The sequence below is a fragment of the Mixophyes fleayi genome, chromosome 2 (genome assembly GCF_038048845.1).
Source record: "Mixophyes fleayi isolate aMixFle1 chromosome 2, aMixFle1.hap1, whole genome shotgun sequence".
Classification (NCBI taxonomy): Eukaryota; Metazoa; Chordata; class Amphibia; order Anura; family Limnodynastidae; genus Mixophyes; species Mixophyes fleayi.
Window position 1 is genome coordinate 328,263,988 of NC_134403.1, and position 19,892 is coordinate 328,283,879.

Below are 19,892 nucleotides of genomic sequence, written 5' to 3' on the forward strand. Positions count from 1 at the left end.
GCTTTTTTGATGTGCCTCTAGTCTGCGGTAGGCACTGGCTGAATGCCGAAAGTGTCCAGCAATTTTGCGGGCCACCGCAAGCATCTCCTGCACACCCCTGTCACTCTTGAGGTAATGCTGCACCACCAAATTAATGGTGTGGGCAAAACATGGGACGTGCTGGAAATTGCCCATATTTAATGCCCGCACAATGTTACTGGCATTGTCTGACACCACAAATCCCCATGAGAGTCTAAGTGGGGTAAGCCACTGGGAGATAATTTCCCTCATTTTCTCTAATATGTTGTCAGCGTTGTGCCTCTTATTAAAGCCTGTAATGCACAATGTTGCCTGCCTTTGCATGAGCAGCCATTTTGTAGATGCTGCTACTGATGCAGCTGTTGCTGTTGCTGCGGAAGGGGATGCATCTACCCAGTGGGCTGTCACAGTCATATAGTCCTTCGTTTGCCCAGAACCACTTGTCCACATGTCCGTGGTTAAGTGGACAGTGGGTACAACCGCATTTTTAAGAGCACTGAGGACACTTGATCGTACTTCTCTGTACATTTTTGGTATCGCCTGCCTAGTGAAGTGGAATCTCGAGGGGATTTGGTACCGGGGACACAATACCTCCATCAACCCTCTAAATCCCACTCCACTGATGGCGGACACCGGGCGCACGTCTAACACCAACATTGCAGTTACAGCCGCAGTTATACGCTTTGCAATAGGGTGACTACTATCGTATTTGGTGGTCATGGCAAACGACTGTTGGACGGTCAATTGTTTTGTGAAAGACTTAGCGGTCTTACGACTTCCCCTCTGGGAAGATGACCGACTAACAGCAGCAACAGCAGCAGTGGCAGTAGTAGGCGTACCGCTGCAGGATTCCTCGGATGAATCCCGTATTGAGGAGGACTCAGTCTGGCTGCTGACTTGGGCTGCAGGACTGAATCTGATGGAGATTGTGGAGGAAGTTGACGAGGAGGGTGTTGCTGGTGTGTATCCAACTGGACCACGGGATTTAGGTGTCCCTGTACCGATGAGGGTCCTAGCCCCAGTTCCTGAACTAACCACTGAACTATGAAGGTTATTCAGGTGACGTATAAGGGAGGATGTTCCTAGGTGGGCAAGATCCTTACCCCTGCTTATTTGAGCTTTACATAAGCTACATATTGCCATACATTGGTTGTCTGGATTTGGATAAAAATAACTCCAGACCGAAGAGGTGCATTTTTTGGTCTTCTGACCAGGCATGACGATGGGCTTTTTCATCCCATGGACATCAGCTGTTTCCCCCCCTGGTGCCTCATTTACAATAACCACATCACCATCCTCATCATCAAGTTCCTCCACAGCGCCAGCTACATCATCAATAGCCTCCTCCCGAGCCACCTCTTCCCGTACAGTGATGGGAAGGTCAGGCTTGACAACCACCAACACCCTTGGACTCGCCTTGGGGATTTGTGATAATTTCTCTTTAGAAGGCAGAGTTGTTTGCTGTTTTGTTGCTGACAGCATAACTCTCTTCAATTTTTTGTAGGGGGGGGGAGGAGGAGGAGGGCTAAGATCCGTGGGTGAAGCTGAACCACTAGTCATGAACACGGGCCAGGGCCTAAGCCGTTCCTTGCCACTCCGTGTCGTAAATGGCATATTGGCAACTTTACGTTTCTCCTCAGATGATTTTAAGTTTCTCTTTTTGCTACTTTTTCTTAACTTGGGCTTTTTGGATTTTACATGCCCGGTACTACGAGATTGGGCATCGGGCTTGGAAGACGACGTTGATGGCATTTCATCGTCTATGTCATGACTAGTGGCAGCAGCTTCAGCATTAGGAGGAAGTGGGTCTTGATCTTTCCCTACTTTATCCTCCAAATTTTTGGTCTCCATTATATGTAGCACAAGATACTGCAGAATGTGTGAACTTGGTAATATTGCAGTACCAATGGACTTATACTGCTGGATTGGTTTTGCAAATTTGGTTATAATTATTATTTTTTATTTTTTTTTTAAATTTTTTATTTTTTTTTACTTTTTTCTTATTTTTAAAAAACTTGGGAATAGTGGGGAAATAACTATGCCCTTAGAAGCACAGAGCACAGGACACAGCACCACTGGACTGAACAGGACACGGCACAGGACCCAGCAGCACTACGGAACTCAGCAGGACAGAGCACAGGACACAGCACCACTGGACTGATACTGCAGAATGTGTGAACTTTGTAATATTGCAGTACCACTGGACTTTTACTGCTGAATGTGTGAACTTGGTAATATTGCAGTACCAATGGGCTTATACTGCAGGATTGGTTGTGAAAATTTTGTGGTAATTAAAAAATATTAAAGTAGTTTTTGGTATTTTTTAAAAAAACTTTTTTTTATTTTTTTAAACACAGGGGAATATTGGGGAAATAACTATGCCCTTAGAAGCACAGAGCACAGGACACAGCACCACTGGACTGAACAGGACACAGCACAGGACCCAGCAGCACCACTGACCTCAGAAGGACAGAGCACAGCACACAGCACCACTGGACTGATACTGCAGAACACAGCACAGCACAGCACAGCACTAAACAGCACAGCACAGCACAGCACTAAACAGCACAGAACTAAACAGCACAGAACTAAACAGCACAGAACTAAACAGCACAGAGGACCACCTAACACACCCTCCCTCTACCCTGATCAATGCCCGAGTGAAGATGGCGGCGACTAGCGGGGAATTTATAGGATCCGAGTATCGCGAGATCCGACAACGGGATTATGAGTCAGAGCCTCAGTTTCACTTTTGAATTTGGCGCCAATACCCGGATCTGTCTCGGATCCGACTCGGATCCGCAACGTTCGGGTGGGCTCGGATTTCAGAAATCCGAGTGCGCTCATCCCTATTGGAAACTGCTTGCACAGAATGAGCTCAACACGAAGCACTGCAGCACACTCATTACCAGCCTTTCCTTTCAGTGCACACTATTTGTTATTGCTAAGCACTGTGTGAGGATCAGCATCCAACAGTTGGCTAAAATTCTACAATTTTGGTGGCACAGTAAAAAAATAAAATCATCACCAAATAGAGTGCAATTTATTTTTTGTCATTTTTCATAACATGTTAATAAAAATTCTTGCACAGTCTTATATTAGATGCATAGTGCAAATACTGCATGTAGCAAAACTAAAATGTAATTAGTGTGTTTTATAAAGGTCTTAAAAAGGCCCCATATTACCTTACAAGCTATGTGTAACATGGTAAAATGGTAAAACACCATATTGTAGCCATTTACAATCCTCTTCTTATGATGCTAGTATTTCATTGTTATACTATAATAGCATTTGTAGTAGAATTACGTTTGTATCTAAATTATTTATTCTACAGTACTGTACACTTTTTAGTTACTTGTTTTTGCTGCGTCTTCTGGATCACTGATGACATTCTGTATGTATATAATTACCAACTAACATGTAATGTACAAATCACATAAATGCCAGTAATTTGCTTTCTGAGCATAATGTATCGTCAAGGCTATTTATAGGGATTTATTAGAAAGAGAATGTAGTGATAATAGCTAGAAGGTTGACATTATGACATGACTCTTATGTTGGACTCAAAAATTGACCCTGGTCTGTCTGTCTCTGTGTGTGTTTTAGGAGATTTAGACTGTAAGCTCCAGTGGGGCAGGGACTGGTTTCAATTACAGATATTCTCTGTACAGCGCTGCGGAATTGGTGGTGCTATATAAATAAATGATGATGATGACTTCCTATGATTTCTTTCACAGCCCAAGATAGTAGAAGCTCTCCTGGGTTATGAGATCGTTCATGTGTCCTGCGGGGCTTCACATGTTCTTGCTGTTTCTAACGAGAAAGAAGTGTTTTCTTGGGGCCGTGGGGACAATGGTAAGACTTGTTCAGACTTCTCTATGGCTAAATCCCACTCTAGAATCCAAGACTTCTCCCGTGCTGCACCCCTTCACTGGAACGACCTCCCTCGCTCCATTCGTCTCTCACCCAATCTGTGCTCCTTCAAGCGGGCACTTAAAACTCACCTGTTCCTTAAGGCCTACCAACCATCCACTTAACCACTCACCCTTCTGTTTCTCCCCTGGCTCCTTTCCTCTCTCCCCGTTGCTTCACTGGCTCCCTTCTGTGCCTGACTTTGTTTACCCTCCCTTAGGATGTAAGCTCGAATGAGCAGGGCCCTCTTCCCTCCTGTCTCCATACCTGTTCTTCTGCTCCGTCTCTACTGTATCTGCCTGCTTGGAGTTTCTGAAGTACTGGTACTTTGTGTTTATTGTCCTGTACTGTTTTACCCTGTATAGTCTACTGTTTGTACCATGTTCGGCGCTGCGGAAACCTTGTGGCGCCTAACAAATAAACGATAATAATAATAATAATAAATCTGAGTGACAGTAGCTGTTTTTGGCTGAAGAGTGTATGACAATGTTATTACATACAGGTCTCCTGAGCACATTAAGTGTGACGCTTCATACTTGGACAGTTTAACAACGTGCCTTACAGGGTACAGAAGCTGTAGCGTCTATACAGGTAAAAGAGTAACTTCGAGGTCTGGTTCACACAAGTAACCTTAAGATTTTATTGTAGGCTGAAATAGTGCAAAATGGCTTTTATCGTGTCCTTACGCATTCCAACACAGCTGTGATTAACCCACTCAGATGTCCCTTTACAACCGTGTCATCAAGTTGTTGTCCTCCCTTGAGTTTGTATGGCTCTTGCTTATAAAATACCATCTAACAGGTAGCAAGTTTCTTCATTTCCTGTGACCTCTAGTCCTGTTGCAATGACAGGATTGGATCAAATTAAGCTTTAGGTTGCGATTAAATGAGCCCTTCCCCCTCAGTTCTCTAACGCTGGTCCCATAGAGAACCCAGCACCGTATACATGAATCCCCCACACAGTAAGTGTCCCTTGCCATGATTAAGGACCATGCTAACTGGACATATTGATAACAATTTTCAGAGCAGTGGTCCACAGTGTATTGGTCCTCCACATAATAAATGATAACCAGCTAACAGACATTCAGCTAGATGATTGTAATTATAAGTGAAAAGGACACAACTGGACCCTTCTAAATACATCCATACAGCGAGCTTATTTAATAAGTCCAAGACATGCAGCAAACCCATTATAGGTATCAGTTACCACTAATTCAATTAGTCACGTTGCTCAGGGGCATGTTTTCTAGGAAAGCAAGAATTTTCAATTAAATATTTTTATATGTCAAAAACCTGGGCTATGCTGGAAACAACAGAAAACATGTCCTGCGTCCCGGTACAGCTCTACATTGCATAGTGTGTCCTACACTCAGCCATTATGAATAAACTGTACAGTCTACCTGATGATGGTTTAATTGTATCTGTTTGTTGTTTGTCCCCTTTCCCAAGTCTAACTGGCTTTATGGGTGGGTGGTACAGGACAACCCTAGACATAGAAAAAAATAAAGCAAATATTTTTTTCTTAACCACCCTAAACCAGTGCTACCCCAGTTCTGTTGCTTCTACGGCCTTTTTACCTTCAGTTATGTACCCTGAAACTGTTTGATAGCTATAAGTTACACACTGACATTATTAATACTGTTTGCTTTTACAATAGTTTTATTCTACAGCTTTTTAACATTAAGTTAAATGTATTTCTGTTTGATCCTTGTTAACGCCATTGTTTGTATCACAAACTCATTGCTGAGAATAGCAGTAAGCAGATTAACGGACATGTCTTGCAAGTGACAGCTATACATCAGGAAACGCGATACCTGTTCAAGTCATAAATTCCGAACTCGTCAATTTGTTTTATATCATTTTAAAATAAACATCTTCCTCTGGTCACAACAGGGCGGCTAGGTCTAGGCAACCAGGAATCGCACAACTCTCCTCAGCAGGTAGCCATCCCACAGGAGTATGAACCCCAGAGAGTCGTGTGTGGCATTGACAGTTCTATGATTGTAACAGTGGGTAATCAGATCCTGGCTTGTGGCAGTAACAGGTTTGTATGCTCTTTGGCTGATAACAGTTCAATCAGTTTGATAATATTCTCGCTTGTGCTGGGTTCGTGCAGATTAATCTGTAAGCGCATTTCATGTGAGGTTGGATTTTCCAGTATCTGGTAGACTGGGTTAAAAAACATACAGTGTAGATGAGAATCTGCAATAGTCAATGAAATCTTTGAGCAGAAGGTTAGCATAACTTGGTAGGCTGGCAGGTGCTTGTTAAAGGTGCAACTTTATTTAACTGCTGAGTCTGAAATTATATATTTTAGTATATTTTGTGACTTTAGTTTATCGGACTAATATGTAAAATAAAAAATTAACATGTGCAGAACAATTAATAGGAATTCATACTAATAAACTGCATACTAGTCTTTTTATTAAAAGACACATCGAATATTCTTGTGCTGAGTGTTATAATGACCTTTTATGCTTATTATAATTTATTTATATAGTGACACCTTATTATCTTGCATTTCATAGAACATTTAGATAGAGCTAACCAGGGCCCTATCTATGTGAAGTTTATATGTTCCCCCCATGTTTGTGTGGGTTTTCTTTGGATACTCTGGTTTAATCCCACAGTCCAAAGACATACTAATGGGTTAATTGGATTCTGTCAAAATTAACCCTAGTGTGTGTGCCCCCATGTCGTAGGGAATATAGATTGTAAGCTCCACTGGGATGGGGACTGATGTGAATGATTGAATCTTCTCTCCATAAAGCACTGTGTAATATGTTGACGCTATACAAATAACTGTTAATAAATGAATAATAGAGATTACAGAAGGCAGCCTGATTGCATGTGTATATGTGTGTTGTGCAAATAGGTAAACAAATATATAACTGCCACCTTTGTCTAGACAAGCAAACGATTACCACCATTCCGACATGCAGAATTCCTGCAAAAAAATAGAAGAAAGAGTGAAAAAACTAAAGAAAATGAAACGGACCTACCTTGAATCCGACGCTGGAGAGGACCGATGGAAACAGCATGCTGACAGTAAGCCATTCCGATGAAAGAACTGTGCGGCACTGCAATTTGACATCATCGCGACGTCTGTCAAGCTAAATTTAAAGCGGCAATGTGGGGACCCCTAAGGTTAAGTGTTTAAACACTTAACTCCCACATTGCCGCTTTAAATATAGATTGACAGACGTCGCGATGATGTCAAATTGCAGTGCCGCTCAGTTCTTTCATCGGAATGGCTTACTGTCAGCATGCTGTTTCCATCGGTCCTCTCCAGCGTCGGATTCAAGGTAAGTCTGTTTCATTTACTTTAGTTTTTTCACTCTTTCGGATTTCTTTTGCAGGAATTCTGCGTGTGGGAATTCTCACTATAGATATATCGTACCCAACCCCTAGACAAGACATTGTAAATAGGTTCTCACATAATCATAGCCACCCCCTCAGGAGACCCTTGGCAAAGATCACCCTTTGCAAGACTCAATGAATAATTTGCAATTATAGACTGAAACTAAAATGTACCCAGTTAGAAGTATAGTGCAAAAATTCACTTTTTATTTGGTGGTAATTATGAGGCCTGATGTGGGATATAAGGCGGTTGGTTCTTGCATATTGAGAAAACATGGGGCACCATTAGGCATAGGTCAAATCTACATATATGGCTTGGTCTTGTACTAGAATTTGAGCCTAATTTAAGGTATAAGGTTACAGCTTAGGGTAAGATTACATTTTGGGCTTGGGCAAGGACTAATAGTAGGACCAAAGATTTGGTCTGATATTAGAACTAAAAATGTATTTATTTAACTGATCCTTGTATTTTTGTTGTAATGGGGAATTTTATAGAAGCCTTTCCCATCTAGGCTTCATACTAGGAGGTCTAATTGTGGGTCCTCAGTGCAGTAAACTCTGTTTGACAAATACCTTGCTACCATGACTAGTGCCTGCAGTTAGGTAAAATGTCTATTTTCATTATCATTTGTTTCCAGTGATACTTCTAAGAAATTCAAGGCAAAGTATATTTCTTTGATTTTGTCAGGTTTAACAAGCTGGGCCTAGATGTCATCTTGTCTGTTAGTGAGCCCCCTCCAGAGGATCAAGTGGAAGAGGCCTACACCTTCACTCCGGTCCAATCAGCACCTCTGAATCAGGAGCCTATCCTTTGTGCTGATGTGGGGACCTCCCATTCTGCTGTAGTAATGGGTGAGTAAAACTGCTGAGGGAGACAAGAGAAGTTATTCTGTGCAGAAATGTGTAGGAAAAGTGAGAGAAAACCATGTTTACAATGAGATTTGCTGTTTGTATTCACTTAAATGGCCAACATTCATGTCCTTTTGTATCTAGCAAGGAAAGTTTTTCACTGCGACTTTCTAAAGCTAACATTTGTGTTGACATGCTATTGTATGTGCAAACACACAGAGACGTGTGAGATGAGTGAGGGAACAAAGTAAATATCACTCTAACTTTACTGCGTCTCTGCTTCCTCTCTGTCAGCCCAGGGCCAGTGCTACATCTTTGGCAGCAATCAACATGGACAGTTGGGTACCAGCGTTCACCGACACAGTAGAATTCCCTATCTTGTGAGTGCACCACAGGGGTTAAAGGTGACAATGGTGGCCTGTGGTGATGCCTTCACAGTAGCTGTTTGTGCAGGTGAGCCCTATAGTGTATACAGTGCAGCCATTACATTTACTGCACCCACATGGCCAGAGATATATTTATCATGTGAAAAGCAAACGTGTAAACATTGATGAAAATGCAATATTTGTCGGATTTAAACTTTTCTTAATTATGATGGATTTTGCCATTCCCTGACCTATAACCATGAGATCTTCTAGGATTCAAGTCATTGGGTATAGGGATTTTAAATTACCCATGTAGTGCTAGGATATTTGTAGCCAGGTCTCTTCCTGGTGCTCTGGCATATACTAAGTAGGCTGGTACATATATCTGCAGATACAATACTAGTGCTGGTCAGTACTAAATTAATAACAATTAGCTCTTCAAACATGCTGCAAGATTGCAGATGATTCTAGCAATTGACCCAGTACTGCATTGTGTGGCCTGAAAATAGCAGCATGTTCCTATTGCAATTAATGGGATCATTGCCAACATGGTGGAAAATGCAGTTGCAAGATGACTGTTATCATCCTGTGTGTAGTCTCTCCAATAAGCGTCACTCAAGCCAGAAGTGAATTCAGCTTCTTGTCCCAAGAGCCAGATGGCTGGATCTTATCTAGTGTGGCCACCCACGTTGTGGTCTAGTTGAACAATGATCCTGACGCTTGACTGTAGGAATGAGCAGCAGGTTCAGTCTGTGTGTAGTATAGTTGGTTCTTTAAAAAGTGATTCTCCAGGTTGTAATTGGAGATATTAAACAATGAGATTCATAGGAACAGGTGTAAAAGTTACTGGGACACCCATCACATGCATGGGAAACCCATGAACCTGTTGCCAAGTATCTGCTAGCAGCTGAGGATTTAGGGAGTCACATTTGAGTTTCAGTGTAGACGAGGATGGAGGGTGTTAATTTAAAAAAAAAAAAAAAAAAAAGCACCTATTTATTCACTACTATATACATGATATGTTCCAGTTCTGGAGGACAGAGTGGTCTAACAGATTAAAACCTGCTAGGATAATAAGATGATGTGTATGTTCCACTTGATTGTATGTCCATGTATTTTCCCCAATCCGATTGCACATTCAATATGCATTTAAAATCCTAATAGATTGAATCTCTCATTCTGCGCTTAAATACTGAAAAGTCTGAGTGGTCCAATTGCTCTTATCAGCTAACCTGGTAATGCTGGAGAACCCCCACTGAGTTAATTTGGTTGGGGATTGTAGCTAAAATGGGGACTGCGTGCAAAATGAATTAGAATTTTCAACCTTTTTGTTGCCATCTGTATGTCCATTTACATGTTGTTGCTATTATGTAGGTATTTATATACATAAGTCCCTCATTTGTAAACTTTGAATTGCAATTGATAAGCACAATAACTGTAGTCTGGCCTTTTAACTTTCATTGACATGTTCTTTGTTTTGTATATTTTTTAAAACATAATACTTAAAAATGCAGTAATAAAAAATAATATTAATACAAAAGGTCCCATAACATTTAAATCTTGGGGAAATATTAGTATATAATAATATTTTTCCGGACTTGGTATTGCTTATCCATAAGTAAACACAATTCTTCCCCTAGAAATGCAGCCATCCAGAACTGAAATGTAATGTAGTGTATAGCTGTTGACGTGCGCTGCTGTGTTTCAACAAACTCGTATCAGTCATTGCCTGTGAGAATATCTGCACATGGGCAATACAGGTTTTTGGGGAACATGCACCTGTTTATGGAGCACATCGTCCATAGTAAAGCACACATAGGGTATTGAAGACTTTGAACAATGAGGTAAAACACTTCATAAATAGAAACAAACACATTTACCTCCATTTGATTAGAGGATAATCTGAAAAGTGGAGTACAGGGAAAATTGCTTAGAAATCTCCACCTCTGGATGTAAGTTATGTGAAAGTATGTCTTTTAGTGGTTTGGGAGCATTTTTTTTTACATTTTTCTATACTTTTTATTGATGCAAAGGGTCTCTTGGTCAGAGAAGTGCAAAGTGGGAACTTTTTTCAAACTATTCTGTTTAATCTAATTGGTTGATGAGGTAAACACAAATATCAGTGACCGAAATAACTATTACAATAAGTGCTGCAAGTATAGGACAACTAAAAATAAAAACACTTATGTGACAGGATGGACTGCCTATGCCACCCGGTCTATTGTTGCTGGGAACCGACAGGGCTTACTTTGCCACCGTTCCCTTTCGTTATCCCAAATGCGCCCTCTAACCGCAGTAGGAGGGGCTTACAAATGCTGCCACCACTGCACTCCTTACCGGCATCCAGTACTGGGTTTCTTGTGGGTAACTGACACTGCGAGTGTACCCCGTTGCTGGTGTACCTGGGCTGGTACTCCTGACCTCTTCCTATGGATCAGGGTTGCTGTGGATGGATGCCCTATGGCCTATCACACTGGCCAGAGCTGCTGGGTAGCGGGCAGAGTGGTGGTACTGGATGCAGAAACAGCCGGGAACAGATTCGATTTTGGGTCTTATCTGTAGGTCACAGGATAGAGAAGTTTCCAAGCAGGTCTTTGAAGCAAGTGATGTTTATTTGCTCACCTGGTTGAAGGTACCAGGGAGCAGGTCAGATGAAACAAGAAGAACAATTTTCAATACAAGACAGTGTTTATTATACAGATTTGGACACAGCCTCACAGGGTAAGCCAGCCCCCTGAGGTCTGAGCTATTTTTAGAACCAAGATGCAATTTGTTTACCCAAACATGGATTTACATGCAAAGCAAAGCTAACAATATTTACACTTCTCTGTAATATCCTAAAACTTGCTGTGATTTCCTGCATCTTGTTTTAGACCCAGGAAATCTAGTAGTAAGTCTTAATTAAATTGTCCTGTGCCTTCAGGTGCTGGACCCTTGCACATCAAAAGGTCTACTTAACATGAGATTAACATGGGTCCTTTCTTCATACACCTGCAGAATACACATTACCAAAGAAAATTACAAAACCCCAAACAAGTAATTTCCCTACTCCAAGATACACAAAAGACTTCCTCAACAAAGGCTTATTGTATCAGATATATACCTCAGAAATAATGCATTTCCTCTAGCAAAGTATTGAAGAAAAAACTGAGGTCCTTTGGGTGACCATAGAAATGGGGGACAAGGCTAGGAGTCACTATTTCATGTGACTTAAAGGTAAGGTAAGCAATGTAACAGAGCAATGAGGAAGGCAAGTCAGATGCTTGGTTGCATAGCGAGAGGAATCGGTAGCAGAAAGAAGGAAGTAATAATGCCACTGTATACAGTCATGGCCAAAAGTTTTGAGAATGACACAAATTGTATTTTGCACAAAGTCTGCTGCCTTAGTTTTTATGATGGCAATTTGCATATACTCCAGATTGTCATGAAAAGTGATCAGATGAATTGCAATAATTTCAAAGTCCCTCTTTGCCATGACAATGAACTTTATCCCCAAAACAATATTTTCACTGCATTTCAGCCCTGCCACAAAAGGACCAGCTGACATCAGGTCAGTGATTTTCTCGTCAACACAGGTGAGAGTGTTGACGAGGACAAGGCTGGAGATCACTCTGTCATGCTGCTTGAGTTAGAATAACAGACTGGAAGCTTTAAAAGGAGGGTGGTGCTTGAAATCATTGTTCTTCCTTTGTTAACCATGGTTATCTGCAAGGAAACACGTACAGTCATCATTGCTTTGCACAAAAAGGGCTTCACAGGCAAGGATATTGCTGCTAGTAAGATTGCACCTAAATCAACCATTTATCGGCTCATCAAGAACTTCAAGGAGAAAGGTTCAATAGTTGTGAAGAAGGCTTCAGGGTGCCCAAGAGCTTCCAGCAAGCGCCAGGACCGTCTCCTAAAGTTAATTTAACTGCGGGATAGGACACCACCAGTGCAGAGCTTGCTCAGGAATGGCAGCAGGCAGGTGTGAGTGCATCTGTTATTTATGAGAAATGTTACAGGTCTGTTTTCTTCATGCCGTGGGGCACATCCCTGGGCCCCTTATCTCCCAAGGTCACATGTGCACTTGTGTGTCTAAGCTGGGTACACACCTATGCAATCATACCACAGATCCAGTGTCTCTAACGATTTCACCAACGATTGAAAGTCCAGATGAGAATGCTGATTCATGCGTACACACCTACACAATTTACCTTCAGATCTGTGATCTTCATCTCTCATAACCATCTGCTGAAAGGACATCGTTCTATCGTCAAACGTGATTTTTAAGAAGTTAATAAAACCAAATCAAACGATGTAATGTGTTCGGTAGGATAAAACATAATTGTGGTAGCGTACACATTATTGCAATATCTGATCAAACGTGTGATCTGCTCGATAATTGCATAGGTGTGTACCCAGCTTAATTTATGTAATATGTAAGTCCTCTATTTAAGTCTTAGTCAGGCTCCTGCATAATGACCATTATAGGTTATTATAGTACATCTGGTTTTCCTTCAGTGTTACCTGTACTGACCTTTAGCCTGTTTTTAGGCTGAACTGAGAAAGTGGCGTGTCACTTGTGATTGGTGGGGGCACTAAGGACAAGACATCATCTATAGATACATATATACATATTTCATTTTGTCACGGTATAAAAAAAAAAAATGTGGTTTAGAAAAACGAATTATCATAAAAAGCTTGAATTCTATAAAATGTTTAATGTAACATTCACAAGTTTATTTATTACTGGTCCCATCATTATATTTGCCTTTATTACTTATATCGATCTAAGCTATTGCACTCTGCTGTCAGGCTGAACATGAGCAATGCTCCTTTTATACCTATAACCTTCCAGTGTCTGTTAGCAGGACCCTTATACTTATGTTACATGTTATTTTCAGCTGTCTGTGGACAATCCTTGGACGGATGTGTGAAAAATAAACAACTGCCGTATTTTGACAAGTGTGCTGCCACATTGTCTTGTGTTTTCCTAGCTTTCATGTTCTTACACAAGAGCGAAAGGTCTATTTAGGGATAAACTGGGAGCAGTGCAGGCTGTTTGCTTTATGTGACTGTACTATAATCCTCACTAACAATTGTAGATACTCCCTCTGCAGATGGTCAAGTCTTCACCTGGGGAAAGGGGGCCAGGGGACGATTAGGACGCAGAGACGAGGGAATCGGGACACCCAAAATGGTCCTACTGGAGGAGAGTCACCCCCATACTGTGACATCAGTGGCCTGTTGCCATGGCAACACTCTTTTAGCTATGAAACGTAAGTATGCCACGAGTGTGCACACAGATTAATATGGAGGAGCCAGGTCCTGCAGGGACATTTCAGCTATGCCAGGTTTCCTGTCAATGACATTGATTGCAATAAGCCCTGAAACCATTATATATGGCTGTTTCCACAAATCCTGTCACTGTAATCCTATGCTGTTCTCAGCATTAGGAACTGACAGTGAATATGATTGCTGGCTAGAATCCAACAGACAATGTCAAAAACTATGTAAAGAATGGAGGGGTTTTACACTGACATTTCAGCTATTTGAGCTCTCGCCTCTGGTAGAAGCTTATACCTTTGGGTGTTTGAAACTCAGTGCAAGATCTGTACACGGCTCCTTAAACAAGGCCCTCTCTTATTATGGTTTATATTTCCGAAAGGAGCGTTGAAAGGTGCTTTGCTTCCCACAAGTCATGTCATTTTAACACATATGTTCAATACTATTAACCAGTGCTCTGTTACCATTGATGCTCCAGCTAAACCTGTTTTGTTTTTTTTTGTCCTTTGCCCCTCTGATATAATTTACATTTACTGTGTCTAATTATTTGTGAACATTGCAACAGCTAAATCTTGTTGGGGTATAATTTAAAGTGTACCTGTCATCTAAACACAGTGGATGCAGCCAGTTTCTGAGCAGACCCAATATTTCGCCTATCAGTTCCCTAACAATGAGCGGCCTCTCTGAGGTATAAGGCCCAAAGTGCTTTATGATCTAGTGCAATAGTTCTTAGTGAACTAATAGGCTGCAGTCTCATATTGGTTTAGCCCACAAAATGGCTGCCTCCACCAAAAGTAAGATGCACTTTAATGCTGCTGCATAAGTTATGAAAAATAGGCAAACATTGCGAAAGTGTATATATAAGTGAAATATGACTGTGAAGGTTTTCAAAGCTTACCCACATAAATGTAAATTATAATATAGGATGTGCAATTTACACCCACTCAGACATTTTCCTTTGATAAGCACAGTTCTCGGACGGTGTATACAAGATATCTGGAAAGTTAAAAGCCTGGGGCACTGTATAATTGAGGTGGCTGGACTCTGTCCCCGCTTCACACGGCTCTGCATGAAAAGGGAGAGCATTGCCCATGTATATTATGGGGATAGGAAGAGTTGAAGAGCAGCCAAGCACTGTCTAAAATTATAGCCACGCCCCCATACATGCTGGCCACGCTCACTGGCGGCGTGGTGTAAAACCCCCCCTCTACAAATCCTGCGTTTGCCCCTGACAATTGCATATGTATAGTCCTGTCAATGTATGGGAACCCTTACCTCTATATCTGTGACTGATTGTATTGTATTTATCAGTGCCTTTAACCCTTCACTGATATAGTAAAATATTTATGTATATAGCAACATGATTGCATATGCAGACAGATTTATTCTTGTGTCCCAGTGTTTTTTGTGGGGAACAAGGCTGTTGCTCCCTTGGGTTTCTGACTTACGTCCATCTTTACTTCTCCAGTGTTGCAATGTTCTACATGTTGCTTTTACTGTCTATGCAAAGCGTTTACTCAGCAACCACACCTCCGTAGAAAGTAACTGATACATCTGCATACCAAGGAAAGTACAGCACTTGATGAAACATTTTCAGTGATTCAGCCTGTCTTTATATGAGAGAGACAAACCACATATTTTCTTTCTTCATCACATTCAAAATTAGTAATTCCTCCTTAGATAGTGTCAGTTTTGCTATTCTTCGTGTGTGGAGAATATTTGTTAGTGTCTGCATAGTATCTTGTCATCGCTCCATCGTGACAAAGCTGCCTCCCACACACTCAGTATTACTTTTGGGTGGGTTGTCAAACCCTTTAGTATGTGTCAGAATGAACGGTACCCAAGTGTATATTATCTTATGTTCTGTTTAATGACCCAAAACTTCTAACTCTATCGCATACAAATCTTCACACTGCCAAAAACAAGTTTGGTTGTTCTTCCTGGGGAATATAATTCTTGGGGAGGAGGAGGTTAGGTTTTTATTAGCATATATTAAATATAATAATATTATACAATATATAGTATATTATGGTATGCAACTGGAGATAATTCAGAATTGACTAAAAGTTTATTTTTAATAATTAAAATAAGACAATTAAAAGTTTGCATTGTTTTTTTTAAAGTACCCCAGTCTCGGATTAACTGTATGAAGGAATCATATTTATTCGGGCTTAGTTCCATGAATTAAAATGTTTGTAATGTATTAGTTTATTTACAGTAAAACATTCAGAAATCTATAGAATAGAATTTTACAAAGGATCGAGGGCTGGTTTGTAACGTGTGGACAACATCTCTTGTGGAGAGGTACAGGGTCGATACAGGGAATTATCAACCTTTCAGTCTGCTTGTCAGTGATATCAGTTTGCCATTACTTTACTCACAGTGGGAGATATCTTCTCCACATGTCCTCATGAAATAACTGTTTAAATTACATTTACAGCCGGCGTTGAAGATGTTTCTGTGTGAGAGGAAGACGTCGAGAGAGATCAGTCGACTTGTTCCTGAGCCACAGACATCAAATAAATCTCCCCTGCAGAATGTTTTCTGACAAACTACTGTCAATAGGAGCCTGATTACAACCATTTAGTATTTTACGCCTTGTCAAATATCTCTATAAATTATGTACATATCATTTTCTACAAGACAAATATTTCCAACTCTATAGCTGAAGTATTATGCTAAATTAAGTTACAAGACTTTCAATGTATATATGTTTAGTCCTTTTCATTGTTTTGTACTTCTGCAAAAACTTTGTATGATCTGCAGCAAATCATCTTTTCCAGGTAAAAGTTGTGATATATCCGACTTCTGGAATAACCGAAGAAAGAGCATTAGGTATGATTCTTTTTTCAGATATGTCATCTTCTTTTCCAGGGTGTACATGCAGACCTTTGTCTTTGGTACAGACTATACAAAATTTCTCCCAATGTGATATCCTTAACGATTTTACCAACGATTAAAAAAAAAAAAAAAAAAAAAAAAGCATTGATCGGCATGTAGACTCCAGTAAAAACACATTTTACATAAGCTACCTTCAGCTCTGTGCTCTTCATCTGTCATAACCATCAGCTGAAACGATCATGACTCTGCACACTCCATAGAGATCTATAGACACTGCCAGTCATGAGTGTATATACACTGCAGAATTGGAACAACATTTTTAGTCTGATGTAAAAATAAAATGAGACAATACGAAGTGCTTTGGAATGATAATCGTTCATCGTTGGAGCATACACACTAATGTAATATTATGCCGAACGGTTGTTCATCATTTTATTGGACCGATAATCGACTGAAAACACTTAGGACGTCTTTCTTGACACCAGTTTTTGGAAAGACGGATCCCGTGTCACATTTATCTACAGCTTTGTTATTTGTTTGCTTGTCTGATAATGTTTAATGAAATCGGGGATTATAACTTTGGATCATTTTTAGAAGCTTGCCAACTGCTGCCTGTATTTTATAAGTAGTCATTTGTTTTTCAGGCAGTGGCATCCAGCCATAACTATATCTTTAAAAATATGTAAGGTGTATTAAGGTTTTTCAAAACAACTGTATAACCTTTTCATATATATGTTTTGCATATTTACATTGAAATCAGATTTCTAAGAATGTAATGTTTAGTTTTAGATTTTCAAAGTAGCAGCTTAAATTTCATATTTGATTTTCTACAAAATATTACTATTATATCTATATACTGTACAAATTGTTTATGCTATAATTTTCACTGCCACCATTTTTTTTACTTTGTCTCTGTAATCTGTATATTTTTATTTATTTATTAAACAACACTCACTGAATGAGTATTTAAAGTGGACATTTTACCTATACCTTAGCACACAATACACCTATATGAACAGGTAATAATGCAATTTTTTTAAAATCATATTCTCTAAATCCATTGGGGGCACAGTAATATTGGGCTATTGAGTCTTTCTAGTGGATTTTGGGCAATTTAATTTTGTCTCTAAAAGTCTAATCTCCTCCCTTTCTATACCTGCTGGAATCTTCAGTAATTGTTTAACAAAGCATGAGAAGAGAGAGGAAAGAGGAGAGAACAAGGTTCTCAAACAAACAGCAACTGTTAAACTATGACCTTAACAATGGGCACAAGAAATAGAACAAAAAATGTTTAATCTGTAAAATCTTGTGATCGTGTGGACCAAAGACTAGATGACTACCGGCACAAATGCTCAACCAAGGCATGTGCCACACTGGTCAGGAGGCACCCACTAATCCGGTAGAATGTGCCATAAGATTTTTGTGAATAGGCTTTCTTGCCCTACTATAAGTCTGATGAATTTCCAAAGTAATCCACCTAACAATGGTCTGCTTGGACACCGGTCAACCTCTCATAGAGAACCAAAAGATCATCAATTCTGTGTACTTCATATGAACCTAAGTCTTCAAAGCACTGGTAATGTCGAAATCATTTACCTATTGTGTGAATTCAGCTTAATTCTGCCTGCTGAAATAAAGACTTTGGCTATTAACTCCTCTTGTGGATTCACCTTTATTCTATATGCTCATGTACAGATTCCAGCTGTTACCATCTGTGTGGATCTTTCTCTCTTCAAAGCTCTTCCTGTCTCTCCTACTGGCTATCTGGGGTAGTAGGTGGTTGTTCTGATTAATCCACTTTCTGGAGTGTCTCTGTGTCTCAGGGTACCGAGTTCCAGGCCTACCTCAGGTTATGAGTTGTCCAAGGCCAGTTCTAGGCTTATTCTGTTCAGGAGGTTGACACCCCTGTTTATGCACTGAGTTCTGAGTCTTCCCAGTCCCAGTTGTGGTACTATATTCATCTGAGTTCTTGGAGCTACTGGTCATGTGTTCATGTCCCCTCTGTTCCCACGTCCAGGTTCTGGTCCATCAGGTCCAGATTTCAGTCGTTTATTTCAGTATGGAGTGCAAACCAGCATTCCTCCTCCTAGCATCCGCTATACAGGAATAGAGCAACCTTTATGAGCAAGATATTCATCCGGCCTCCCAGTTTCCACTACATTCCTGCCACAGCTAGTCCCAAGGGTCCCGAGATGAATCCCGGAAACCCTATCGCCGTGACAAAATAAAGTTTGTCTTCCAGGTAAAGAATTTTAACTCCACTGAACTCAACTGTTCGAAAGGAGGACACTATTAGGTTGTCAACACCAGATTGAGATCCCAAGGAGTTATTGGTTGGGGGAGGGGGGGGGGGGTGTATAGAGGCTGCATATGCATCACTACCTGTAAGAAATTCTGCACCTCTGGTAAAAGTGCATGAACCTTCAGTGCTAGGTCTCAAACCATGATCCAGGCACTCCTGGAAGAACAGCAGTAGATGGGCCAACTCTTGTTGCCTCCCTGATAATTGTCTGACTGGACCCTTATGGCCCTTCCTCAAAAAAACTGGTGTACTCTGAATAGAGTATTGAACACCGATCTGAGTTCCATTAAACGTATTAAGAGCTTGACATTGAAAGCAGCACTGAAGAGAGAGGGTCCCCCATCCTGAAGGCTGACATCCGTTTTCACGATTGTCCACACACAAATTGTGAAGTGCTGCCCCCTGTTGAGGTTGTTGCCCCAATCTGAAAAACTTGCTGGTCAGTTAATGGTGTGACTGGTTAAATTTCGATATTAACTTCAGCTGGAACTCCCTCAAGTGGAACCATGCAAATTGCATTGCATCAAAGTTGAGACCATCTTCCCCAAGTCCTTCGTGCACATATGATCTGATCGCGGCATGTGGACGGTAGTTGGAGTAAGCTGTACACTGGCTCAGTTCTTTGCCCAAGCTCCCACTTTTCCTTATTCTCACAAATATAAAGCTTTGGATATTTCTGAATACTGTTGGCAAACTTCACAGCACCGCTGAGGATCAACTTTGTAGCAAAAAACAAGGCTGTTTTAGGATCTACTGAACTACCATCTCTGTCCATCTGTGGGACCCACAGAGCTCAACTGTCATTGCTTTTTCAACAGTTCAGCTGCCCACTGAGCTCAATTGTGATTGCTGTTGCCATGTCTGTTTTGGATGTTGGACCCTCTGCACCCAACTGACATTATCCTGGAGATCGATGTGTCAGAGCTACAGAAACTGCCTACTCCATTAACCGCTGCCAAGGGGCAGTAAAGTATCCTT

General features: G+C 40.8%; 1 protein-coding gene across 1 annotated transcript in view; it reads left to right on the top strand.

Annotated features, from left to right (window-relative positions):
- Window positions 1-18,238, top strand: part of NEK8 (NIMA related kinase 8) — a 50,450-nt gene extending 32,212 nt beyond the window's left edge. The window contains exons 10-15 of the mRNA XM_075196826.1: window positions 3,756-3,873; window positions 5,823-5,973; window positions 7,978-8,141; window positions 8,433-8,591; window positions 13,606-13,764; window positions 16,212-18,238. Coding sequence (XP_075052927.1) covers window positions 3,756-3,873; window positions 5,823-5,973; window positions 7,978-8,141; window positions 8,433-8,591; window positions 13,606-13,764; window positions 16,212-16,237 — 777 coding nt within the window. The 3' untranslated portion in view covers window positions 16,238-18,238. The remainder of the gene's footprint in view (window positions 1-3,755; window positions 3,874-5,822; window positions 5,974-7,977; window positions 8,142-8,432; window positions 8,592-13,605; window positions 13,765-16,211) is intronic.
- Window positions 18,239-19,892: the final 1,654 nt, after the last annotated feature.